Below are 27,925 nucleotides of genomic sequence, written 5' to 3'. Positions count from 1 at the left end.
CCTGACTAGGTTGCACTGAGACCATTAAAAGTGCCAGTGTGGACAATGAGCTACCACTGCACATCTTTTAGGATGGCTAAAACTTAAAAAACAAACAAAATATAAAAACTGCTGAAGATGCAAAGTAACTGAAACCCTCATACTGTTGGTGGAAATGCAAAATGGTAGAACCACTTTGGGAAACAGTATTACTCTGCAAAAAAAAAAAAAAAAAAAGCAAAGAATTGATACCCACTACAACATGAATGAATCAACCGCATTAAGTAAGTAAAAGAAGCCAGACTCAAAAGGTTATACACAATTCTAAATGTGACATTCTGAAAAGGCAAAACTATAGGTTTGGAGAACAGTTCAGGGGTTGTCAGGAGTTGGGTGCTGACTACAAAGGAGCGGCAGGAGGGAATATTTTGGGGTGAAAGAACTGGTATCTTGATTGTGGTAGTTACACAGCTCTGCATTTGACAGTCACAGATCTGTACAATGAGAAAAAAAGTTCATTTTTGTTGTATGTTAATTTAAAAAAACACATTAAAATGTATTTTTGTTAGAAAAGAGGGTCTGGCCACTCCAATAATAGTGATACCCAGTTGCAGGAAGTACCCAAGTCTCAAATCCTGGGTAAACATCTCTGACCCATGTAGAGACAGCAACAGCTAAAGGCCAGCCCCAGCATCTATCATCTCCTTCTACCTCTGTAAGAAAGCCCTAATTTTTCACTATTTAAAAAATAGGCCAGGCACAGTGGCTCACACCTGTAATTCCAGCATTTTCAAAGATCAAGGCAGGCAGATGGCTTGAGCCAGGAGTTCCAGACCAGCCTGGGTAATATGGTGAAACCCTGTCTCTACAGCAAATACAAAAATTAAGTGGGTGTGGTGGCGTGTGCCTGTAGTCCCAGGTACTTGGGAGGCTGAGGTGGCAGGATCACTTCAACTTGGGAGGTTAAGGCTGCAGTGAGCCGTGATCCTGCCACTGCACTCCAGCCTGGGCAACAGAACGAGAGCCTCTCCCAAAAATAAATAAATAAAAAGTATCAAACACTTGGAACAAAAGAGATAATAGGGTGTGCCTTCAGTGGGCCAGGGTATTGCTTATGTAAAGCAGACCCTCCGGCATTATCTTTCCATAGGCGTGTACACTCCTGAATTTCTATTGACTAGTTTACAGGTCTGTAAATTGCAGAAAACTTGGCAATGCAAATGATTCCTGTCCATAGCAATTCTCTGGCAGACAATATAAATCTCTGTAACCCAAAATCTTAGTTAAACCATTAACATCTTTTTGGATTCCCTAATTAATGAATTATGCTATTGCCTTTCTGATAACTGCTGGGTGTGGTGGCTCAAAATCCTAGCACTTTGGGAGGCTAAGGTAGGCGGATCACCAGAGGTCAGGAGTTAGAGACCCAGCCAACATGGCGAAACCCCGTCTCCACTAAAAATACAAAAATTAGCCAGGCGTGGTGGCGGGCACCTGTAACCCCAGCTACTCAGGAGGTTGAGGCAGGAGAATCACTTGAACCTGGGAGGCAGAGGTTGCAGTGAGTGAAGATTGCACCACTGCACTCCAGCCTGGGCGGTAAGGGTGAGACTCTGTCTCAAACAACAACAATAACGGAGAAAATTATGCTTTAGCACCCTAGTGCAATTAAGTGCATAAATAATTGCATTTCCCAGCCTCCTTGGCAGCTAGGTCCACACAGCCAATGAGAGGTGAGCCAGCATGGGGTAGGATTTCAAGGAAGACTGTTTACAAAGATGAGCCAGCTGGGAGAAGCCCCATTTTGCTCTTCTCTTTTCTTCTCCTGGCAGGACATGTGGACATGCTAGCTAGCACGCCGGCAAACATGTTATTAGACCATGAGGTTACCTTGTGTTAGGAAGGTGTGGTAAACTGACAATGGTTCCCAAAGACATACTCCCTGGAACATATGGTATTTGCTACTTGATTTGGAAAAATGATCTGTGTAGATGTGACTAAGTTAAGGATCCTGAAATGAGGGGCTTATCCAGGTGGGCCTCAACTGCCATCATCTAAGTATAAGAGAAAGGAGAGTCCAAGTACAATGGCTCATGCCTATAATCTCAGCACTTTGGGAAGCAGAAGCAGGAGGATCACTTGAGCTCAGGAGTTCAAGACCAGCTTGGGCAACGTAGTGAAACCCCATCTCTACAAAAAACCCCAAAAATTAGTCAGGTGTTGTGGTGTGTGCCTGTTTAGTCACAGCTACTTGGGAGGCTGAGGTAGGAGGATCACTTGAGCTTGGGAGGTTGAGGCTGCAGTGAGTGATGATCCATCGTGCCACCACACTCTATCCTGAAATACATAGTTGTTAGCTTTAAGTGAAATTCATTCTAAAAATAATTTAAAATTTTTAAACACAAGATTGACACATTGAATTTTAAGGCTTGTGGGAAGCCATATTTAAAATTTTTAACCATAATGCAGTGAATAGCAATGCAAAATTCATATCATTTGTGCATAAAATGCTTCTCTCAACATCAAAAGGCTCAAAACAGTCCCTCTACCATGTAAAGTCCATCTCTCCCTTTCAGAATACTCAGTGGAAGTTCAAGATTCTCTTTAAAACAACAACAACAAAAAACAACTCCCTCAAGTCCAAGTCCACCACCGTCTACTCCCTATCGCACAGTGCCTGCCCTGCTGGTAAGGACTGCCATCTCATTTCTGTTACCCTCTGAATTCTAGAACCTTACACGTGCTGCCACAGTCCTCTTTTCCCCACAGCACATACACTGTTGTCACCCATGTCCTTGTCTGTGTCCTCCAGCACACTCAACTCCTGGGTGTCTCTGGCATCTGAGGCATCTGTACAAGATGCTATCTCTGAAGTCAGGAGTAGCCCACAATCCTGTCACACATGGTCAGAGGGCTGGCATGTCAGACCACACACAAGTGGCCTCTAACAATCCCACAATAGGCTGCACCTGAGACTGAAAGCAAGGGCAGTATGAAGGTTGGGCCTGTGAGTAAGAGGCACTGTCCTCCTCTGACCTCGTTGGTGATGAGCTCACACTGGCAAGCACATGCTTTCCATTATCTGAAACACCTCTTCCCTCTTGCAAACATCAAGTGCAGCAGCAAAGCCATATTTGGGGGCTCAGCCATTATCTGTTTAGAGTCTAAAAAGGACAAATTGCACTCACAGATTCCATAGGTAACCGGTGACATCACTGAGAGGGGCCAGATGAGTCATGGCCACAGCTCACCTCATAAGACTGCCTGCTGCCATCCCCTGCAGCAACCCAGGCCATCGTGACCTCTCAGCTGCCGTGTCTGACTTTCCATCAGTGTTCAGCATTCACGACACAACAGAGAACAGGGTTTCCACATTAAACACACTACAGCTCAGGATGATGTAGAATTTTTATTGGTTAAAGCAACTACAGTTATTGCTTACCTTACTCTAAAACAGGTGATCAAGATTTTACATTAAAGTTAGAATTCCTGAATATACAATGATTTATTACAACAGAGTGGCTGCTTCTTGATTTTTTTTTTAAACCAACTGAAACTGATCTCCATCTTAGCACCTGCTAACAGTTGATCAGATCAACCACAGGTCATATTAAATCATCTTCCCAACTCCCCCACCACCACTGGTTCTGAAGAGTGTGTGTGAACAATGGGTTAAACAATCCAGGATGCAGACAGCTGTTAATCATAACCGGCTCCACATTCCCACACATTACAGTGGACTTCAGTAGACTCCCTGGCTACTTCCTACATAAGCTCAAACCTTTCACACATACGTACAAAAACATCTGCAGACATTTGGGGGCAAAGAAGAATGAATATTAAAATAACTCCTCAATCTGCCGATACCAAAGAAAAATACGACAGAGGTTTGGGGTTCTAACCTATTCTACTTCTACACCTCAGCTATTGAACAATTTTGAACAATCAGAGACAAAAAGGCTTACCAGAAAATACATGGTTAACAGTATGGCAAACAAAGTAACTACAGAGATTTTTTACTTTAAACTGTCTACTGTTTGTGTGCCAGGTCATGTACAAAGGCAAAGTGAGAAGGTAGCTTCTCTTTTTCTTTAAGAGTTTAAAGTATTTCTTCTTTTCTAAAGTACTTTAGCTACCAGAACAGCATGCAGACAGGGTAAGAATCACAGAGCCTGGCAGAAAATGTTCCTAGAATACACCACTCATTCAGCATCAACCACAAGGTGGCGCTGCTTCAATGCTGATTCAGATGCACAGCCTTGCTGGAGACGTTTCTCCACCATCAAGGCTTCATTTGCTTGTGTCCTTTCCGGGCTGGCCAGAAATGCTTTCTCCTTAAGGTTTCAGGTAATACACATATGGCTAACAGTCTATATTGAGAAAGTAAACCACTGAGGCACAGTAACTCCCTACCCCCATCTTAGGACAGACTCTGACTGCGCCTGAGAGGACTGATCTCAGCCTCACTTAGTTTACAAGGCAACGAAGTGGGGCAGAAAGGCTTGCATATTCCTGAATCACACCCAAGTACAACACTGGGAGTTCATCTTCCTGGGAATCCATACTGATAGAAATAAATGGGAAACAAGACAAATCCCCTATGCAGAAAAATTCCAAACAATTTACACAGATCCTCCACTCTCATGGTGGTGGTGTACACCACCATGCCCCTTAAGCGTGGGCTGCACACAGCGACTTCCTGCCTTCTGGAGAGTACAGCACACTCCACATACAGCATCTATGCATGCATACAAATGTGTTCATGTTAATATATGGCAGGAGGAAGGAAGGAAAACGAGTAACTTCACCTTGGAGTAACCTGGCACCCACTACCTTGGCCAGGTGATCAAAATCAACACGGTGATAAGCCACGTAGCTACTGTGTACATCAAAAGATGGGAGCAGACGGCACTTCACTTCTGTGGTTTCTGTCCCAAAACCCGTAACTACAGCTAATCATGAGAAAAATACTAGTACAGAAAAACTCCAGTAGAAAAAAACTCCAGTAGAGGGGCAACCTGCAAAATACTAGCCCAGTACTCTCCAAAACTGCCAAGGTCATCAAAACAAGGAGAGTCTGAGCAACCGCCACAGCCAATAAGAGTCTAAGAAGACATGACAACTAAATGCAATATGGTGTCCTCTGGGATACCGGCACAGAAAAAGGACATTGGGTATAAGCTTTAAAAAAAAAAAAAAGAAAGAAAGAAAGAAAAAGGAATAGGCCAGGCGCGGTGGCTCATGCCTGTAATCCCAGCACTTTGGGAGGCCGAGGCGGGTGGATCACGAGGTCAGGAGATTGAGACCATCCTGGCTAACACGGTGAAACCCCATCTCTACTAAAAATACAAAAAAATTAGCCGGGCATGGTGGCGGGCGCCTGTAGTCCCAGCAACTCGGGAGGCTGAGGCAGGAGAATGGCGTGAACCCGGGAGGCGGAGCCTGCAGTGAGCCGAGATTGCGCCACTGCACTCCAGCCTGGGCAACAGAGCAAGACTCTGTCTCAAAAAAAAAAAAAAAAAGAAAAGAAAAAAACAGGAATACAGTACAGACTTTAGTAGGTGTCAATATCAGTTCATTAACTGTGACAAGTGTGTCATACTAATGTTCTATGTTAATAACGGGAGACTTGGTATGGAGTGCATGGGAACTCTGCATTATTCTTTGCAACTTCTCTATAATTCTAATGCTATTCTGAATTTAAAAATAGAAGTTCACCCAAGCTTTAATGGTAACTAAGAGGTCTCGTCACATACAGGAGAGTCCTTTTACTTTCTATGTTGTATTTAGGTTGTGTTCCTGACAGTCCTTGGACCTTCGGCGTAGAGGAAGGTAAAGCAGCAAACACTGCTTCACTGAAGGTCATGTGAAGGATACGGTGAAAAGGCAGAGTGTGAGGGCTTCTGTGCCATCTGCACCTTTAGAGAGTGATCTGATCTAAGGCCACTATTCCGGGTGGCAATGAAGTAAAGTGAAAATGACTCAGGTTTGGAATTAGACTGAGGTTCAAATCCCAGCTGGTTATCAACGAGCAGTCTAACCTTCAGCAAAGTTATATCTAAGCTCTTGGGGCTCTCCATCAACTCACCATAAGAGGGGTTCATACCTAAGCTGCAGGCTTGAAAATGTTCATGCACTGTCTAGCACATGGTAAGTTCTGAATAAATGCTAAGTTTCCATTTCTCCTTTCCTTTCCTAAGGCAAAAGTTACATTGGCCAACTACAGCAGGGCCAAATTGGACCACTGAGTGTTTTTATACATAAAATGTTACTGGAACACAGTCATGACCACTCATTTATGTATTGTCTAAGGCTGCTCTGTACTACGATGGCAGAGTTACATAGTCGCAACAGGGACTGTGTGGCCCTCAAAGGCTGAGATATTTACTATCTGGCCCTTGACAGAAAAAGTTTGCCGACCCTGCTCAAAGGTCATCAATTACCATATTTCCAAAAGCTAACAGGTTCTTTTTTTTTTTTTTTTGAGACTGAGTCTTGCTCTGTCGCCCAGGCTATAATACAGTGGTACAATCTCGGCTCACAGCAACATCTGCCTCCTGGTTCAAGCGATTCTCCTCCCTCAGCCTCCTGAGTAGCTGGGATTACAGGTGCATGCCACCATGCCCAGCTAATTTTTTTGTATTTTTAGTAGAGACCGGGTTTCACCATGTTGGTCAGGTTGGTCTCGAACTCCTAACCTGATGATCTGCCCACCTTGGCCTCCCAAAGTGCTGGGATTACAGGCGTGAGCCACCATGCCCAGCCACTAACAGGTACTTTTCATTCCTTATCACACTTGACCTTCACAGCTTCTGCCTCAGATGCCCCATTTCAAAATCCTCTTTTCTCTCCTGAGGCCAGCAACCTGAGCTCAGGCTCTGCACACTACACCTGTGGTAGGGCAGAAACAGCATTACTTGGAATCCCAGGACCAATGAGGGTTGACATTCTACCTTTCAGAACCATAGAATCCTTACCCAAAACACAGGAATAATGCCCACCTTGGAAATACTGTGAAAATTAAATTGGGGAGAAAACACCATGAGGCACAACAGAGTATTTTGAATCTTGACCCATCTAGAAAACCAAGCTGGAGCTCGGCAAGCTTCCCAATGGCATGCAAAAAGTGACTGAAGGGTACACCAGGATATGGATTCTTTCAGCTCTCTGGGCCACTGGGCAGGGTCTGGGGCAGTGCCCGAGGGACAGTTCATTGATCCCATTTGCTGTTCAAAAATCTCCTATATGTGCCATGAAATTAAAAGGACTGGGAAGCCCCTGCCTTGAGCACTTTTCTGCACTTTCTTCCTTCCCTAATTCTCATGTACAAACAGGTCACCACAACCTAAAGATTCTTTTTCCTAAAACCTTTTCAAATCAACCTCCACCTCACTGCACATTTCTCTGCAGAGTTAAGCCACTATACTACATTTGACTCGTGGAGTCCCAGTCTCAACCCCAAGGAGGACTGTGTGAAACAGTTACCGTCCTAGAACCCAAATCTATTTATTTCATCCCTCTTCTGCTTAACAGTCATAGGACATCACCGCCAAAAGAATAAAACCCCTGGCTCCTCCAAAGACACACGCACACGGACACACACACACACACTTACCAGCTTCTGAAAGGAGAGTCTCGCTCTTCTCCATGAGGTCACAACACTTTGTAGACACCTCAATGTCTTCACTGTTGTCATCTCTTGCCAAACTGGGAGGTCCCCAGAGCTTAGAGCTAAGTATTTATTTACCTTTATATCCACCATATCTCTAGTCCAGAGCCCAACACATGGCTGGTGCTCAATAAACTGGTATAAAACAAATGTTTATGAATGCTCACGAAATCACTGCGTGAAAGACTGAATAACTCAGAGTGCCTCTGAGGTCATTTGCAAAAATAAAGATCACCACCCAAAGTCATCATATTCCCCCATACAATGTCCTCTTACGATGAAAGGGATCCTAGAACACTCTCTCACCAAAACAAGTCCAGGAGAACTGGGGGAGTAAGAGCTCTTGGGATGAGTACAGAATAAAAGGAACTTTATTTTAAAGCCTAAAGGGCACACAAACTAATAATTTCCAGGTTGAAAGGAAGAAACAGGAAAAGTATACCATAAAAATAATAAAAGTGTCAAAATGCAAATAAAAATGGGATTCTCTTAAGCAGTCTGATATACGTTTCTTGCTCATTTCAAGGAAACATGTTGAACTCAACGGGTTTTTTATTTTTTCCTTTCTGGGTGTTACACAGAACTCTACTAGCAACAGTGTCAGTAAGTCAAGATTTCAGGCTACAGTTAAGATGTAAAATCACCTGCTTGCCTGTTAAAATATCACAAACTATAAGAAAAATTAAGCGTACAGTAAAACCTAAAACCAAGTAAATATTAGTAAATGTTACATCCTCAGAAACTATTTAATGGGTAGCTCCTTGACCTGGCCACTGATATCATTTCTTCCTGACAATCTTATGGGACTCAGGTGAGCCCTGCAACGCATCTTTTTTACAGCCAGGCCACATCTGTCCTCCCCCTCCGGAGGGCACTTGGGTGCTTCGTTGGCTCCCTGCCTTCACTCCCCAAAACCTTTGGTATCAGCTCGTTGTCTTATGAACTGCTTTTCACACTCCTCTAAAACTTAGTTCCTTGTGCTCTCACTGGTTGATCTTTATCACTTTTAATAAAAGCTACAATAGGACCAAGAATAAATAAGCATAAAGCATTTAGCTGGAAGCAACATACACTTCAGGAAATGAAAACCAATTAAGTATCTGGCAAGACCCTTCCCACAGAAGCTGTGGGCATCCACAGAGCCATGCCCACAATTCACAAACTCAGATCCCAATTATCAATAATTTGGTTTTAAAGGTTTCAACAATATTTGCTAACCCAAGTCCAAATGTCAGCAATTAGATTTTTTTTGTTCAAAAAATTTTTAAGAGACCGGAGTCTCACTATGCTGCCCAGGCTTATCGCAAACTCCGTGGCTCAAGTTATACTCCAGCCTCTGCTTCCCCAGTAGTTGGGATTACAAGTGCACTGCTGTGCCTGCAAGCAATTAGATTTCAAGAGTCCTGCACTGAAGCAGTGGTGCCTTCTCCATTATCCAGGTGAAAAACAGACTAAAGGCAAAAGAGGATGATACAGGAGAGAGGACAATAAAAGGCAGAAGGGGCGATTTACCCCAATCTCAGATGTCAGGACCAGTTTGATGGAACATGACAAGGGCAGCATTCTTTCAACATATATATTCTAGAAGCCAGGCACTTTACATTCCTTCCAATCCTCTCAAAGACCCATATGGTAGATAGGTTATTCTCCTTTCTCAATGAGGAAACCAACTATTAGTGACATTACTTTAGTACTCTTCCAAGGAAACAGAGCTACTAAGAACAAGGACTTGGGATTGAATCCAGGTCTGTCTGTCTTCCTACGATACAATATCCTGGGTAGAATTTTTCTGTTTAGGAGGCAGTAAAAGCGACAATATACGAAATTCATCTAATGCAGTTAAGATTTGCTCAAACTTCTCTCGCCCGTAATCCCAGCACTTTGGGAGGCCAAGGAGGGAAGATTGCTCAAGTCCAGGAGTTCAAGACTAGCAAGGGCAATATGGCTGAAGGCAACAGGGTGAGACAGAAAAACCCTGTCTCTACAAAAAATACAAAAATTAGCCACATGTGGTGACACATGATTGTAGTCCCAGCTACTTGGGAGGCTGAGGTGGGAGGATCGCTTAGGCCCAGGAGGAAGAGGACCCCAGCCTGGGTGACACAGCAAGACCCTGTCTCAAAAAAATTTTTTTAAATGCCATAGGTTTAAAAAGAAAAAAATCTGCTTAAATTTCACAACCTTTAAAATATATATATACACACATATATATATATTCTCTGGCTGGGCGTGGTGCCTTACACCTATAATCCCAGCCCTTTGGGAGGCTAAGGTCAGGGGATAGCTTGAGGCTAGGAGTTTGAGACCAGTCTGGCAACACAGCAGAATCCTATCTCTATAAAAATGCAAGATAAAAAAAGTACCTGGCCATGGTGGCATGTGCCTGTAGTCCTAGCTACTCAGAAGACCCAGGTGGGAGGATTGCTTAAGCCCAGGAGCCCAGGAGTTCAAGGATGCAGTGAGTTGTGATTGTGCCGTTGCACTCCAGCCGAGCGACAAAGCAAGAACCTCTTAGAAAAAGGAAAAAAAAAAAAAAAGCTGGGTGTGATGGCTCACGCCTGTCATCTCAGCACTTTGCGAGGCCGATGCGTGCAGATCACCTGAGGTCAGGAGTTCGACAGCAGCCTGGCCACCATGGCGAAACCCTGTCTCTCCTAAAAAATACAAAAATTAGCCACATGTGGTGGAATCTGCCTATAGTCCCAGCTACTAGGGAGGGTAAAGCAGGACAATCACTTGTACCTGGGAGGGGGAGCTGCAGGGAGCCGAGCAAGATGAGATAACTCCACGGCACTTCAGCCTGGGCAACAGAGTGAGACTCTGTCTCAAAAAAAGTAAAAACAAAAACAAAAACAAAAACAAAACAAATAAATTTACTGAGAATATTTTGCATGCCTACATTCAAATTTTAATGTATATATATGACTGCATACATATTCATTCAACTCAGAGTGCACATATCTGCTCTAATAGAAACTGTATAACTGAAAAAAAGTGAATTATTTTGTAAAATACTTTCAAGAAAAGAAATCCCTATTGAATTTTTACTGAAGAGCTATAGTCCACAATCTCTTTCTGACTGACACAACAGGAGATTCTCGTTTGTACGCCTCACTTCAACACATACCATTTCTGTATCAAATGTTAACACTAGACTCTACAATGCATACAATGGGCATATATCTTTCTGTGATTACCAAAGACCTTCAACATCCAAGTGTTGCATCCAAAGTCCTGGTGAAACATCAAACAAACTTCAAACAGCCCAAGATAGAAGCCTCCATAATACTCACTGTGTTCTCAGGGGACGCCTCTATCTGGCATTATGGTGCCGTTGTGACCAGGGCACAATGACCTCACTTGCATTCCACTGTGTGTACTCCAAAAGGAGGAGGCAGCACCGCCAACTGTGGCACAGACTCATCTGCTGGTCCCTCAGCCAGTCTCAGCCCCATGTGCCCCTCCCATACGGGATTCTGGCGTACCAGGTATGTGTTTCTGGTACAGTGTAGTCCTGAGTACAAGCTCTCTACTTTATCTGGTACTCATCCAAATAAACAACAATCTGTTTAAACGGCAGAACAACGGCTGTGCCATCAACAGACAGCATGTCTGCAGATGGCATTTAAGCCATTTGAGGGATGTTCAAGGGTAACCTGACACAAAGGCTTCTGCCTCAAGTGCTGACTTTAATCACTTACCTGTGTAAGGAGCACCTGTGTTTCTCTGCTATGCTGCACAGCTTTGAACAGTACGTAGCTATGTGCTCGGCTTCCACCAGAGTTTTATTCTCATTGCTTGGAGAGCAAACCTGGATCACCTCAGAGCATTTATACTCTCTATCAGCTTCATGAATCACAGGCTCTCATTTCCACAGTGTGCACATGGCAGCTTCACAAATTACCCAGGCAGGGCACCACCAGGCATCCTGCCTTTTTGCTTTACCTATATTTCTCTTTTCTACCAAGAACCATTGCTTTCTTAGACCTTTACACTCACATCACCAGTTCTAAGAGCCGGCTTCCTGTATAGGGCAATTCTATATACATAACATTTTAATGACTTCACACAAATTATGTGCAAACCAGGAGAAGATGAATAACCCAAGGAGCTGGCAGCAGGGCTGGAAGTAGAATCCACTGCGTTCCACTACCTTCACGTTCTATTCCCAGGGAACAAAGGCCCGCAGGAGGGCTGTGCTGCATGTCAAGACGACACATGCTTGGGAGAAAACACAGACCTGGAGGGCATGTGGCTGAGGATAAACATTCAAGGGGACAGATAGTATGGGAATCCATTCATGGCCACCAAGTCAGATGAGGGAAACTGAAGACGGGCTCCAGGGTAGATGGCAATGTGGAAATTACAACCACCACGACCCTACGCTTTACAGTCGACATCTCGTTTAAATTTCACTTACCCTATGTCTTAGTTCAGGCTGCTACTTTAAACATACCACAGAAGGCTGGATTCCATGGCTCATACCTGTAATCTCAGCACTTTGGGAGGCCGAAGCAGAAGGATTGCTTTACCCCAGGAGTTCAAGACCAGCCTGCACAACATGGTGAGATCCCATCTTTTTAAAAAAATTTAAAGAAACAAAACCAAACAAAAAACAGCATAGACTGGGTGGCTTAAACAACAACTTATTTCTCAGGTTGGAGGCTGGGAAGTCCCAGCAGAACCAGTGTCTGATGACAATGCCTGCTCACTGTACAGCAGGGCCTCCTTATCTGCAGCGGATATATTCCAAGGCCTCCAGTGGAAACTGAGGATAGTATTGAACCCTCTATACACACTACGGTTTTTCTTATACATACATCCTTCGCTTGCACTAAATGGCTTGGTGTCACTCATTTCAGGGGATCTCTCTTACAGAAGTCTACACAGTCTCAACGCTTTCTCTTGGCAACACGTTGCCATCATTTGGAACACATTTTCTGTTGTCTTCAACCCATAAACGGAAGGTCTTTTTCATCTTAACTAAGCTTTATCACACACAGTAGAGGTAACTTATGCAGTTTGACATATGACAGCAAAACTAGTATGAATTTCTTTTTCCTTTGTCATAATTTCACAGATTCGTTCTTACTATAGATCTTAGTAACCTCAGCATAGTCTTTTCTTTATTAAGTCAAGAACTTCTGTCTTTCCACTTAAAGGAAGCACTTTACAGTTTCTCCCTGGCATTTCCAAATTGCCAGCCTCACTACTCTTGTGCTCTGGGGTAACGATTGAGTAAAATAAGGTTGACTTGAACAAATGCGGTGTGATACAGCGGAGTCAGTCTGACAACCGAGAGGGCTACTGAGCCTGGGAATAGGCCGTGAAGGTAGTGGAACGCAGTGGATTCCACTTCCAGCCCTGCTGCCAGCTCCTTGCGTTATTCGTCTTCTCCTGGTTTGCACGAGTGACTAACAGGAGGGTAGTGTGTGCAGCACACGGACACTGGGAAAAGGGAAGATTCCTGTCCTGGGTTGGAAAGAGCTGGATTTCAGCATGCTACTCAGAATGGCATGCAATTTATGACTTATCAATTATTTCAAGAATTTCTCATGTAATATTTTTGAAGCGCAGTTGACTGCAGGTAACTGAAACCACAGATATGGAAGGACTACCGTATCCTCACAAGAATAACAGAAAGAGTTCTAGTATCTTCCTTTTCTTTTATAAGGGCATTAATCCCATCATGGAGGCTCCACCTTCCTGATTTCAAAACTTAATCACCTCCCAAAGTCCCCATCTCCTCACAGCATCCCAATTAGAGTTAGAATTTCAACATCAATTTTGGGGGGGGCAATAACATGAGTCCATAACATCTTAGAAGCCCCATTATTACCCCACGTCTCAGAGGAAGAAACACCTATGGCCTGCTCAAGCCTATAGAGCTGGGATATGAATCTAGCTCCGTCCACCTGCCCACGACTGGGGCAGACAGACAGCCTGCATCTGTCAGGACCCTTCACGTCTCGTTAGCTGAACCAGAGTCTCACTAGTTCCAGTGTTTAGGGTGGTGAACTTGCTCTCCCAGCCTCTTCAAAAGGTCGGCTCATCAGCTGTACTCAGTGCCTGTGACCAGTAACGAGGACTTTGTTGGTGGTGGAAGTAACAAGAAAAGCACATCTCCTTTGGAGAGGGTTTCCCAAATTCTACTTCTCAGAGCCCTTGTCCAGCAAAGCGGCTCCCTGCACGGCACAGTTAACTGTCTCGATAGTCCCCACTCCAGGCAAGGCTTTCTGGTTTCAGTGCTCCAGACCCTAATCAGGAAGTTTTCCCCAAAGGTACCAGTTTCCCTTTGGTAAGGCACTCTGGTTCCCACTGGGCTCTCCCTTCTAGAAATCACCACTCTGTGTTCACCTTAGTTTCCCACCTCCGGGCTTGGCACACCCCTGGTGCCCCTCTGCCTGGAGGCAGCCAGCCACCCCTGCCAACAGACGCAGACGCACGCGTGCTCCTGTCACAGCAAATCTGAGGAGTCGAGCTGGAATATCAGGTTTTCTTTCCTGTTTATTTCTGCTTTACACTAGTGCTCATTAGCACTAGATATAATCACCTGCATGGGCTCCTGTGACTTCTGTGTTTCTCTGTAAATCAGAAATCATGAAAAAGATCCCCACCACCACTGCCTCTGCCCTCATCTATTTTCTCTGAGGTCAAAACATTCATTTCTGAGCATGGCACTGGGTTTGTTCCAGCCGCCATCTGACACCACCACAGGGTGCAGCTGACACTGCTGTAAAGTGTGACTGAATAAAACCTCCAGTCATAATTAACTGCAGGCAGCGGGAAACGGGCAGCAAAAATGCAAAAGCGTGAAAATGGGAGAGAGACAGGAGTGGTGGAAAGCAAGGCTGAGCGGCTACTGACAAACCCAGTTGAAGACACACTCCCTTTTGCTCAGCACCTGGACAGAAAAGTCCTAAGAGGGAGGCTGGCCCTAAAGCATCACTTTTCTCTGGATATGGGGAAAGGTACACTCTCAGCTTTCTAAATGTAAAGAACTGTTACATTTAAAATTGCCTATGCATCCATTAGCATTTTCAACCAATCACATGGATCTGATGAGCATGGAATACTAAAATCCTATTGGTTTTAACAGTTACTTACCTATGCCCCGTCACTAGGATAAAGGAAGTGACTGGATTCTGAAGATGTGATTGGATCCTGTTTTCAGGGCTCCCAAGGGGGAATGACAAGATGCCAACAAAGACAAGAGAGCAGTCCTTACAGAGAATGTCACAGAATGTCAGGGCAGAGATGCGAAATAAAGGTTATGCAGAGCAAAGAGGAGACACAGTGCTACAGATGCTTGGAGCAAAAGAATATTATTTCTCACCTAGAGAAAAGGAGAGGCACACAGAAAGGCTGGGCCAAGCAAGAGATGCAAGCCTTACCCGCGGTCAGCTCCTAAGGAGAAGATTCTGACCGAGGCACAGGAATTTTCAGAAGATGAGCGATGCGGGAAGAGGAACAAGAGGGCTGGGTGAAGGTACAACAATGATTTGGTCAAGAGAAGACAATTCAGTGGGGAAAGAACAGTCTTTTCAGTAAATGGTGCCAGGCCAACTGGTATCCACATGAAAGAGAATGAAGTTGGTACCTACTTCACATCACACAAGAAAATGAACTCAAAATGGATCACAGGCCTAAATGTAAGAGTCAAAACTATTAGGGGAAAACATGAATGTGTATCTTTATGACCTTGGATTAGGCAATGGTTACTAGGACATGGCATCAAAAAGACAGACTAATAATACATAAATTTAAAACCTTATAAAAATTTAGAACTGCTGTATTTGAAACAGTATAATCAGCTGGGCACGGTGGCTCATGCCTGTAATCCCAGCACTTTGGGAAGCCAAGGCGGGTGGATCACCTGATGTCAGGAGTTCGAGACTAGCCTGGCCAACATGGTGAAATGCCCTCTCCACTAAAAATACAAAATTAGCCGGGCATGGTGGCACACGCCTTTAGTCCCAGCTACTCAGGAGGCTGAGACAGGAGAATCACTTGAACCCAGGAGGTGGAGGCTGCAGTGAGCCGAGATCTCACCACTGCACTCCAGCCTGGGTAAGACAGAGTGAGACTCCGTCTCAAAAAAAAAAAAAAAAAAAGTAAAAAAGACAATCCTCAGAATGTAAGAAAATACTTGTAAATCATTTATCTGATAAGGAACCTGTATCCAGAATATAAAAACAATTTTCACAAACTTATTAAACTACAATGAGATATCAGTTCACATGCTCTAGGATGGCTATAATCAAAGAGACAATAACAAGCACTGGCAAGGATATGAAGCAACTGGAAACCTCATACTCAGCTGGTAGTGATAAAAAATAGTATGGCCACTTAAACAATTTGGCAGTACCTTAAAAAGGTTTTACGGAACTACCATATGATTCAGCAATTTCACTAGGTATATACCCAAGGGAAAAACATATGTCCATATAAAAATGCAGACACAGAAGCTGATTGCAGATTTAAAATAATTAGCCAGTGTGGAACCAACCAAATATCCACTGATGGAAGACTGGATAAACAAAATGAGTGGCATGTATGAGTATTCATTCTGTTTTATTACCAAATAATGTTTTACTGAATGCGGTACTGATACATGGCACAACATGGATGAACCTAGACAACATGATGCTCCATAAAAGAAGCCAGTCACAAAATACCACATATTATGAGATGACCAGAATAAGCAAATCCAGAGACAGAAAGTAGACTCATGGTTACTAGGGGCTAGGAAGTAGGGAGTGAAGAGTAAGGGCAGGGAGGAATGTGAAATGACTAGTAATGGGTATGGGGTTTTTGCTTTGGTTTCTTTGAGGAGATAACAACGTTCTAAAATTAAGACTGTGGGGATGGTTGCACAACCCTATGAAAATGCTACAAAAAGAACATCGAACTGTAAACTTTAAATGAGTGAATTATGTGGTATGTAAATTATATCTCAATAAAGCTATTTTTTAAAAATGCAATGGAATAAATCACAATGGAAAAATATATAAATTTGACTGGAGAAAATGAAAAACTTCTGTGAGTCATAAAACACTGTAACCTAATTAGATGGAAAATGAGCCAGAAACAGTTTTTTATATATAACATACATGACTGATAGCCTTAAAACAATGAAGCTGTGCTCAATCAGTAAGAAACACATATTGTCCCAGTAGAATAAAGGACAGCTATCACAAAGAATTTCCAAAAGAAAAAGTTACGAATGACCAATAAGAATATTCATCTACAATGTTAAAAAAGTAAGTTTTGGCCCAGTAATCTCACTTTTATAGTCTGATAAAAATATCAGAGATGCCTTTAAATCTTAATATACAAGAATGTTATTTTTTAGTAGAAAATGGGGAACCTCTTACCTGTCCAATGCTGGGGGAATGGACAAATGCATGACTGTTGTTTACGTACTATAGAAACAAAGCAGGACCTATCATCAGAAGTGGTTGTCTTTCAGGGGGTATAGAAGGCCTCAATATTTAGTGTATCATTATTTTGTACTCCTTTATAATGTATTTTCCTCAAATAGTTCCAAAATTTTAAGGATATATACACATATATTTGTACTCATGGAAATGCAATTATATGAGATAATCACATATTATTTATCAGTAATTCTCAAACTTTGTTACATATTAGAATCACCAAAGAAGACTTTTTAAAAATCCCAACATCCAGACCATACTTCATATGCATTTAATCCGAGTCTCTGAAGGTAGGAGCTGGGCATCATCAGGACCCTTTTAAATTACTGGGCTGACTCCAGAGTATATCCAAATTGTATACAGGTGAACCTGGACTCACTGGCAGGGGAATAAATGGACTCAAAGTAGAGCAAATGCACGCACACTGGTTCTATGTATGAACACACGTTCAAGTACAACAGAAAATCTTTGTGTCATGTTCACAGCTGGGCATGCAGTAAGGAGGCCATCATATAACAAGTTTCCAGGAGGAAACAAAGAATGCTCTCCTATTCACCCCAGCAGGAGGAACTGTCCTTGCTCAAGGTTAGATGTCAACTGTGGTCCCAACCACTCAGCAGTGGAAGCAAGGACTAGAACCAACTGGCTCTACAAGGAGAAATGGGACTGTGCATGGCCTGTGTTATTCTCCACCCTCCAAGAAGCAGCCTCACGGATGCATGTGAGGCTTTAAGCCCATGCCCTCCTCCTGCCCACACCCCCACCCCATCTATGAAATCAGAACACACTCACATTATTTACAGCTCACATGCCAACAACGTACAGGCAGAACATCAACACAGGCTGGCTGACAAAAGAGAATATGCTGGGGACAGTGTGGAGGATCAGGCTCTACCGGTAACTTGCATGAATTTTGGACAAGTTCCCTAATGACCAAGGGGTCTTTGCTTCCACATCTGCAAAGAGGCCTGCACAGGATGTGCTCTGGAGGCCTCTCCAACTCCAGCATGCCTGTGATCCTCCATGATCTCTAGGATCCTCACCAGGCAGCTGAAACTGGAAGCCAACTGAATGTTTTTCTGACCATGAACTTGATCTGACTCAGCTGTCAAAGTTCCCGACACAATCTCATGGAAAGGAAGAAAATGAAAATTGTCTGAGAAGTGCAGACAGAACGGAAGTTCTAAAGAAGGCAGCTACAGAATGACGTCTCCCAGCCTCTTAAAATTGTCAGTAGTCCACAGTTAGGCCGCACAAAGCACCATCCATTTAAGCTGTTCCCAGAAGATGTGAACTTCAAAAAGCAGCCACTCAAAGAATGCTGGGGGAAATATGAAATCAATACAGCCTTTCTGGAAAGGAACTGGGCACTATGTATCAAGATTCTTTATAAATGCAGGCCATTTAGTTCAACAATTCCACTGCTGGGAACCTGCTACCCCAAGGAGATATTAGAGATGTTTGTAAATATCACTGGACAAAATATTCCTATTGGGAGTTCTAACAACTAGGGTTGTACAACAACGTACTGAACTGTACACTTAAATGGTTAAGATGGTCAATTTTGTTATATGTATTTCACCATAATTAAAAATATTCACACCAGGAATAGCGAAAACAAATCATAACATGCTAAAAACTTTTTTTTCTTTTCTTTAAAGTATCTGGCCGGTATGGGTGGCTCATGCCTGTAATCCCAGCACTTTTGGAGGCTGAGGCAGGCGGATCATGAGGTCAGGAGATCGAGACCATCATGGCTAACACAGTGAAACCCCATCTCTACTAAAAATACAAAAAATTAGCCAGACGTGGTGGCAGGTGCCTGTAGTCCCAGCTACTCGGGAGGCTGAGGCAGGAGAATGGCGTGACCCTGGGAGGTGGAGCTTGCAGTGAGCCCAGATCATGCCACTGCACTCCAGCCTAGGCAATAGAGTGACACTCTGTCTCAAAAAAAAAAAAAAAAAAAAAGGAAAAACAGTGAATATCCAACAATCAGAAATGTTTAAAAATCAATTATAAGATATTGAAACAATGGACAACAAATATCAAGCTCTTCAAGTAAACTGGAAATTGCTCATGATAAAATATTAAGCGAGAGCTAGGTGCAGTGGCTCATGCCCATAATCCCAACACTTTGGGAGGCCAAGATAGGAGGATCAGTTGAGGCCAGGAGTTCAAGACAAAACTAGGCAACATGGTGAAAACCTCATCTCTAGGAAAAAAAAAAAAGAAAAAAATTAGCTGGGCATGTTGGTGCATGCCTGTGGTCCCAGCTACTCGACGCTGAGGTAGGAGGATCACTTGAGCCCAGGAGGTTGAGGCTACAGTGAGCCTTGATAGCACCGCTGCACTCCAGCCTGGGTGACAGAGCAAGACCCTGTCTCAAAACAATAAACTTAAGTGACACAAGCAGCACACAAGAGGGTTACATAATGTGGTCTCAGGTTTAGGTGGAGCAGATTTTTTTCAAAAGACTAGAAGAAAAAATGTTCGCAGTAGTTCTTTATCGATGGGATTTCCAGGTTTTTTATATGAAATACTTGCGGGTTGGGGAAGGGAGTGCCTTCGCAGACATTAACTCATGGTCCAAGAATCAAAGAGACAATATGGCTTCTAATACACAGGCTGTCAATTTTGCGGTTTTTCCCTTAACAAAACAGAGGCAGAGAAGTTTCAGAACTGCGACATCAGCTATGTCCACGGTGGGACAGAAGTGGAACCAGAACCGGCAGAAGCGGAAGTGGCCGGCACTCTCCAGTGTCCCCATACAAGGAGTAGGGCAGGAACACCCACTTGTCACCATCTGCTGTCTTACTCCATCACAACATTTCAAAGGGTTGCTTCTCATTCATGCATGATGTTTTGATTGTTTGATAATGGGCCCAGAGTGATCTGGGAAAATAAATGCAGATACTTTATAAAGTATCTAATGATATTACTAATAAATCACAGGAAATGAGCTTTTCTCTTCTCTGGAAAACAACAGCACACGTTACAAATATAGATGAATTTTAATCCAAAAAGACTTGCAACTGCCACAGAACTACTTTAATGGATGCTGGTCCTTGTTTTCAGTAACAGAAAATATATTTACCATTAAAAACAAAAGTTTTGAAACAATACTCAGAAAACAGTCTTCTAACAACAACAAAAAAAGACAAATAAATGGAGGAAGGTGGCAGAAGAGTAAATAAAAATAATAACCTCAATATGAAGGGAAAGTAAGAAACGCAATCATGTAACATGCAGGGTCACACATTATCACAAGGTTAATTAAATTATCTCTGGCCCACAGTTCCCAAGATCCAGGAAGTAATCATCAATTGCATTAACATACCTATTTTTATTAATACAGGCTGTGTTGTTCAGAGTGTCTACTTACAGGGGTTTGGAGTATTTGATCCTTGCAAGAATAATTGTTCCAGTCCCTGACAGTTTCTGAATTAGCATCAATTAATGAAGAGTTTCTATACAAACAAGTGAAACAAGTTTGATTTTTTTGTTTTTGCTTTTTAACCTTAAACAAGAGAGGAATTGGTGGGGGTGGGGCGTCTTACAAATCAGAACAGAAGTCATCAAGGTAATTTCAGAGCACGGGTCTGAATGATGGCACAACCCTGGAGCATGATCCACTGTAGGGCCGGGCTGGAAAGAGAGGAGGGGAGTGGCTCCATACCTCTGAGTGCTGCAGACACACTGTACTGACTCCATCATTAGCAGCAACGGTGCTAGCTTTTAAAATAGATGAGTCTTTTTAAATCCAGTGCACATTCACAACCATATGTCAGCTTTTCTTTTTTTTTTTTTTTTGTTAAAACCAGGCAGGTAGAATATTAGAGCTCTGGATACTTTTACTAACAATATGGTTTAAGCAGAAATCTGTGTTAGACACTGAAAAAAAATATTGTTCATTATTTGATGTACTGAGTCACTGCCATTTTTAAACAGCATCTCTGCCCTAAACTTTTCCAATTAAAATTACCAAGATAATGAAGCCAAATTACCACTGTGAGACACTAATTTGCTGTACAAATTTGGGCAGTGAACAAGCACTGCTCTGTTAGAGATGTATTTGCTTAGTTTATTTAATTATCATTTGGACCAAAAACATCTAATAGAGAAAACGTCCCAAATCCATTAAAAGCTTGTATGTTTCAGAACTACTAACCTCCTTCTATCCCAAGGCCTTGCAAAGAATTTAGCAAAAATAAATTTCATTCCTATGGAGAAAAACTTGATATTTTCTTTAAAGAAAAAAACTAATGTCCACACACATATAAGGAGACACGGCCTTATCAGGGATTCTTCTGCCTCCATGCCTGTAACCTCCATGAAACCTTTCTGGGTAGCCACACTCTCGAGGCTTGCCATGCCATTCAATCCTACCTAAAGTCCCACTAAAACACTGAATTTGTCAATAAAATTATATCTGAAGTGCAGTCTTCCCTGAAGTCTCTCAGGTGTTCCCCGGTCCTAATGCCCAAGCAATATTAATTCATTTGCAGTAGCAGAGACTATAGGTAGGCAAATTGTCCAGAAATCTCTGCACTTGGCATTACCTTCAACAGAGATCCCTTAAGAATATCGATAGTTTCTGAATTATCTCTATTATCTATTTTATACAGATGAGGTATAAGACATCTTGTTTGTCCTCAAGCATCAGACACAGGAAGCACATAATGTTTTTAAGAAGAAAAAACTACTCAGTGATACTTTTTAACGCATAGTAAGGCAGACTTTATTCAGGACCATCTTAACACATATAGGGACCACTGCAGCGGGATTTTGCAGGTAGGGAAAGATTGAGCTCAACTCCAAATACAGGATGGAAAAGCGAGAATTTATAGCCAAGGAACAAGGTGGGGATTGGTGCATGAAAAATTACTAAGAAGAAACATCAGGGGTAGGAAGGCAATTCTTGTTAAAGACAGGTCAGGGTGACCAGACGTCGCCTGGAAGATGGTGGAGGATGAGGAATCTAATCAGATTTGGGTGGGGATGGGGAGGCGTTCTTGCTAAACTTAGTAGCATGCTTCTTAGCTAAACCTGGATTTTACAAGAAAGTGCGTGTGCACACACACACGCGGACCTAGGAGAAAGTTCAGGAGCGTGACTAAAGTGTAGCCAAGCAAAGTGGGTTTTTTTTTTTTTTTTTTTTTTTTTGGTCAATATACACACTAATTCAGGGGGAAAAGACAAATGACATACCTGATAATAAAGAAAAAGTAAAATACTGTGCATACTTTTCGGAAAGAGTAATTCCAATCAGGATAACCCAGTATGACAGGCAGTGTGGGAACTATGATTTGAAGGAAGAGAAGAAATGTGACAAAGAGATACAGCAGTGAGGGAGGGCAAAGAAGGAAGGACGGACATTCCAGGAATTTCCCCAAATACTGATAAACAGGTCAAATTCCTTGGCACAGGAAATTACTTCATACCAAAAAGGTTCCTGAGTTCCAGCTAATTAATGGATTGTAAACAATGTTGTCCTAAACCAGAAAATTCTGCAACAATAAAAGATTTTGGACCCTCACCAATTCAGAGCACCGTTTCTAACATTCAGAGCCTTTAAGGATGCCCTCCTAATTTACCCACACATAAACCTCAAAGATCTACTAAATGAGTCGGCATATGTCATCTCAAGTAATACAAATATTACCAGGAAATCAGAGAAACAGATACCAATTTCACAGCCCTAGGCACATTTTGGGTAGATTCTGAATATGTTTACATGTAATTGAGAAGAAACCCTACACTGGCGTATGATCAACTGGGCCCCAAATTATCCTGCCTTTTGTAAACACTCCACAAACCTTAAAAAAAAAAAAAAAATTCAAGAACTTTTAAAACTCAAGGTATCAGCATTTTAGAAAGGCTTTCCTCACATGTGAATCATAACCTCTCAAAGTTCTGTTTGTTTTTTGGGGAGTAATGTTAAGTGTAAAGCATTGATAGAGGGAAGCCAAAATACTTTCAAAGTATAACAGGAATAATCCAAAGTCCCTTTCCCCTACCCCTTTACAAGTCTGAGTTTTCCAAACAAACTTTATAGCTGTTCAAATGCTAGATGATGTAATCAAATAAAATACATCAGTATATAATACTAGGTAGGAATAAACAGACTATCGTCAGATGACTTTTGCCTACATCCATAACCTTTAAACCCACCATGTGTGAGCTTGGATTACAGTCATGTGTCACTTAATGATGGGGATACATTCTGAGACAGGCATCGTTAGGTGATTTTGTCATTGTGCGAACATCAAGTGTACTTTCATAATCAAGGTGGCACAGCCTACTACACACCTAGGCTCTATGGCATAGCCTATTGCTCCTAGGCTACAAACCTGTACAGCATGTGACTATACTGAATGCTGTAGGCAACTATTAACGCAGTGGCAAGGATCTACGTATCTAAACATAGAAAAGGCACAGTAAAAACACAGTATTACAACCTCATGGGACCACTGTCATACATGCAGTTTGTCATTGATTGAAAGAAACATCATTATTCGGTGTTATAACTGTATAGTGCTCCTTAATTCATCAGTGAGAAAACAATAAAATTGCCGGTTAACATCAGTACTGATAACAAAATCTTAAATCTTTATAAAAATCTAGCCTGGCAGTCCAAACAGAATGAATCTATTAAAACCATACTTTTTCCTTAAATTAAAAAAAAAAAAAAAAAAAGATTTCTTTCTTCTAGAAGATACTATGACAAAGAAAAAACGTTCTCCCAGAAGATTTCTCATGGGCACTAGGTTTGCTTATTTTCAACACATGTACTACATATATAACCAAGGCAGCTCCTTCGTTCCCTGTTTACCTGGGGACTTTTTGTTTGCTCTTGATTGCACCAAGTGAGACTGTCGAGGCAGCAAAGGTGATGAAGGCAGAGACATCGAGACACCTTTGGCCAAGCTCACCCTATAGGTGTCCTCTGCTGCGGGAAGACTGCTCACAGGAGAGTCAGCACCGTGGTCAAGGGGCAGGACTGGAGAAGTCTCTGGACCAAAGTCACCTCCTAGAGTAGAGAGAGAATACTTAGGTTAAACCATCCATTCATTACAAGTTGATGCAAATTTAATTCCTATAAACTATATTCTCAGAACATAATTCCCATATATCAGATGTGTGTATTGAATTTTTTTAAATGACTTCTCCCCCACTACTTTGAAACGTTTTACCCTACGAGGGAAAACTCAAGCATCAGTGAACTCTGCTCCATGTGCCTTTCTGCACTACCCTGATATGGTTTCAATACCTAACAAAGGATCCAGGAAGCCACTGATCTGAGATTAGATCAAGGTCAATTATGATTGATCCACAAGAAGCTTTGATTTCAGAAAAGGAAAAGGAGATGGCTTACTAGCCTTACATGGGTATCAGTAACACAGATTCAGATACCAACCCTTCCAGAACTCCCGGGCCTCCACTGCTCCTCTCTAATAAGAAAAGTCTAAGGGAGACTCTAGCCTACATCCACATTCCTCCCCAGCACCATCCCTTGGTTCTCTCATCCCATCTACTCAACACTTCCCATGACACAGGGCCACCCTCCTAAAACTCAAACAGCCCCAAACCAGTCATGAGACTGGAAACATCCCTCACTTATTAGGCAGCTTCCGCTTGACACTCTGCCCCTGAACAAGTTTGGGGACAAACAAGCTTACTATTATGAAATTAAACATTGTTAAATATGGTGAACCCCAAGTTTCTCTTCAAAGAATCAGTATGTCAATATGTTCAGCTCTCTTATTTTTGATTCTCCATTTTAAAGTTTAACTTCCTGGTTCTCTTCGGCTTCTTGCATCTAGTTTCAGTAAACAACTTTCCTGCCAATCCTAATTAGTAGTTCACACCTGTTCCCTGGTCACCTGCTCTGTCCTGACTCATCCCGGTCACCTGCTCTGACCCAAGTCACCTTTAGTTACCTGTTCCTAACCATCCTTCCCACCAAACTACTTACCCCACCATTCTGGCTCATACCCCTGCTGTCTTTAAAATAGTCAATCAGAATTAGCTTAGACTGTTTGGTCCAACCCTAACCAATAGGGGAATGACACAGCAGTAGGGGCTACCTGTGTCAGGAATAAGAACTCCTGCCCCTCTCCTGTCCAGGTGCACTCTCGCCATTGTTCCATCTGTGATGAGCACCCTTTCTGCAGAAAGTAAAAATTGCCTTGCTGAGATAATCAAATTTATGTTCGAGTGCTATTTCTTTGTGGCACCAGGGAACAAGCATTTCTAAAAACATTCTAGGGCAGGCAAAACCTCAAGCAGCAGAGAGGATATAATCACAATGTTAAAAAAATATACAAGAAAGAGTATCTTGGCTGGAACTAGTCTCCCAAAAAAAAAAAAAAATACAGCCAGTTCTCATGTATTCAGATAACACATTCTCCTCCGATTGCCTCTCCCCACCAATTACCTTTCCCGCTCCTCAGTATGTACTAAGATGGAACTAAGGATGTGCAGGGAAAGAATGTAAGTCATTATCTGCTTCTTAAAAAGCATCTTCAAACTCTAAGTCACACACAGCAGAATTTGAAAGATGCATAAACTTTCCCAGAAGAACACGAGTGTCTGTGACAAAAGCTATCCAACCACTCCTTGCCATGCCTTCCTGGCTCCAAAAACAAACCAAAAAAACCACACACACACACACACACACACACACACACACACACAATCAAAGACTAGATTTTAAAAAAAGAAAAAATGAAAGCTGCCTAGCTAGGCAGGAACTAAATTTTGCAGATTTTTGTGTATAAGGCTGAAAAGGGATACGAACTAAACCATCAAGTTTCAAGTGGTATCACTGTGCTTGTTTTTTGTGTTAGGAGTCAAGGGGAAGTAGAGTCAACCCCTCCATATAGGACAGGCACATGCCTTATTTTTTTTTGAGACAGAGTCTCACTCTGTCACCCAGGCTGGAGTGCAATGGCACGATCTCAACTCACTGCAACCTCCACCTCCTGGGTTCAAGCAATTCTCCTGCCTCAGCCTCCCGAGTAGCTAGGATTACAGGCACACACCACTACACCTGGCTAATCTTTGTATTTTTAGTAAAGACAGGGTTTCACAATGTTGGTCAGGCTGGTCTCGAACTCCTGACCTTGTGATCCGCCCGCCTCTGCCTCCCAAAGTGCTGGAATTACAGGCATGAACCACAGCACCTGGCTGGCACATGCCTTACTTTTAAAGGGAACTCACAGCAGAGCAGTGAACAGAAAAGTCCCACAATGGGCATGTCAGCAAAGCCATATAATTTTAGTCACTCCTGGGTTAGCTATGCATGAGGCGGTTTTTATAAACTTGGGAAACTAAAGATTTATCGCTAACTGCCCAAATTACCGGCATTTGAAGAAACAGGACAGATCAGAAAACTCACTAGGGCCGGGCGCAGTGGCTCACGCCTCTAATCCCGGCACTTGGGAGGCTGAGGCAGGCGAAACACGAGGTCAGGAGTTTGAGACCAGCCTGGCCAACATGGTGAAACCCCATCTCTACTAAAAATACAAAAAAAAATTAGCTGGGCGTGGTGGTGGGCACCTGTAATCCCAGCTACTCAGAAGGCTGAGGCAGGAGTATTGCTTGAACCCAGGAAGCAGAGGTTGCAGTGAGCTGAAAGTACACCACTGCACTCTAGCCCAGGCAACAGTGTGAGACTCCATCTCAAAAAAACAAACACAGAAACAAAAATCTCTCACTGGAGTTACAAAAATAAGGACATTCATGCAAATCCCCAGGACGAAGTTCTGTCCTCAAGGGAGAGAAGCAGGCAGGAGTTAGAGGCCTTTACCTCCTAGAGTCTATGTGGACAGCAATGGCCCCCAGCTGGGCCCCCCCGACAAGCTTCATCCACCTCCTTTTACCAGCCAGCGCTGTAAGATACTATTGTCACCAATCCCCAGAACCACAGGGGCCAGTCTTATAGCACTGGGGATGAGCCTGGAATCTTTGAGAAACCACCTCAAGGCTTTCAGCCAGGTCACGAGGTTTCCCAGCTGCTTTCCCTTCAACTGTCTGGCGAGGAAACAGATCTTAAGGCAGAGCTGGGCTGCACTATGATGCCAGCTCACGGTGAGGCCGGATGCCCTCTGTCTTGACAAACTTGTAAAAGCTGAGGGATGGTTGTTTTCTCATCACCACCTCACTCACATTGAGAATGCAAGCAGGTGCTGTGCTTACAAGAACCGTATCACGTCAGCCAACTCTCGGGTGTACAGGCAAGAAACACCAGGAGACAGACCAGAACTTGGAAAGCGCTGAGGTCACAGCCACAGGACATTACACACAAAAGACGTGTAGGGGACCTTGAAGAGGTGACACTGGTTTTCCATGTGGTTTGAAGAGAGCTACATTGCCCTGTGGCTGTTCTTACATAGCCTAAATCACAGACCCAGCTAGTCAAATGGCTGTGGGACGGCCTGACAGGCCACAAAGGCACTGTCCCCTACTCACACATGAGTATTACTGACCTATACAAAAACAAATAAAAACCCAGATTTCAAGTCCTTTAATTTAGATGAGGACACAAAATAAGGGAGAAATACATGTACCACCACCAGAAATAAGTAAACAGCACTGAGAAAGGTTTATTTTCTTAAATACTTAGAATTCTCCAACATGACACAAGAGAAATTAGGCATTGAAGGGAAAAAGAATTAGTTTCCTAATTATAAATTCTGCCCATAAACTTTGTTTAGAACAAGCAAAGCAAATATTTTCATTAACTGCAAATGTGGTGGGGATGAGTTTCCAAAGCATGCTGTAAGCATGAGGACCTTCAGCCTTTGGAGCAGCTGGACTCCAGCACTATGATTTT

The 27,925-nt window shown here is 42.8% G+C and overlaps 1 protein-coding gene across 5 annotated transcripts in view; it reads right to left on the bottom strand.

The window, feature by feature from the left end:
- TANC1 (tetratricopeptide repeat, ankyrin repeat and coiled-coil containing 1) overlaps positions 1-26,014 on the bottom strand; it is a 135,651-nt gene extending 109,637 nt beyond the window's left edge. For 3 of the 5 annotated variants that reach the window (XM_031651281.1, XM_031651282.1, XM_031651284.1), the window contains exon 1: positions 23,921-26,013. In XM_031651281.1, coding sequence (XP_031507141.1) covers positions 23,921-23,996 — 76 coding nt within the window. In that variant the 5' untranslated portion in view covers positions 23,997-26,013. Of the gene's footprint in view, positions 1-23,920 lie in introns of all 5 variants that reach the window. The other 2 variants (XM_031651286.1, XM_031651283.1) reach the window with 2 other exon arrangements.
- Positions 26,015-27,925: the final 1,911 nt, after the last annotated feature.

Source organism: Papio anubis, chromosome 10 (genome assembly GCF_008728515.1).
Source record: "Papio anubis isolate 15944 chromosome 10, Panubis1.0, whole genome shotgun sequence".
Lineage (NCBI taxonomy): Eukaryota > Metazoa > Chordata > Mammalia > Primates > Cercopithecidae > Papio > Papio anubis.
The sequence above is the reverse complement of the archived record's forward strand: the minus strand, read 5'-3'. Positions and strand labels throughout refer to the sequence as shown.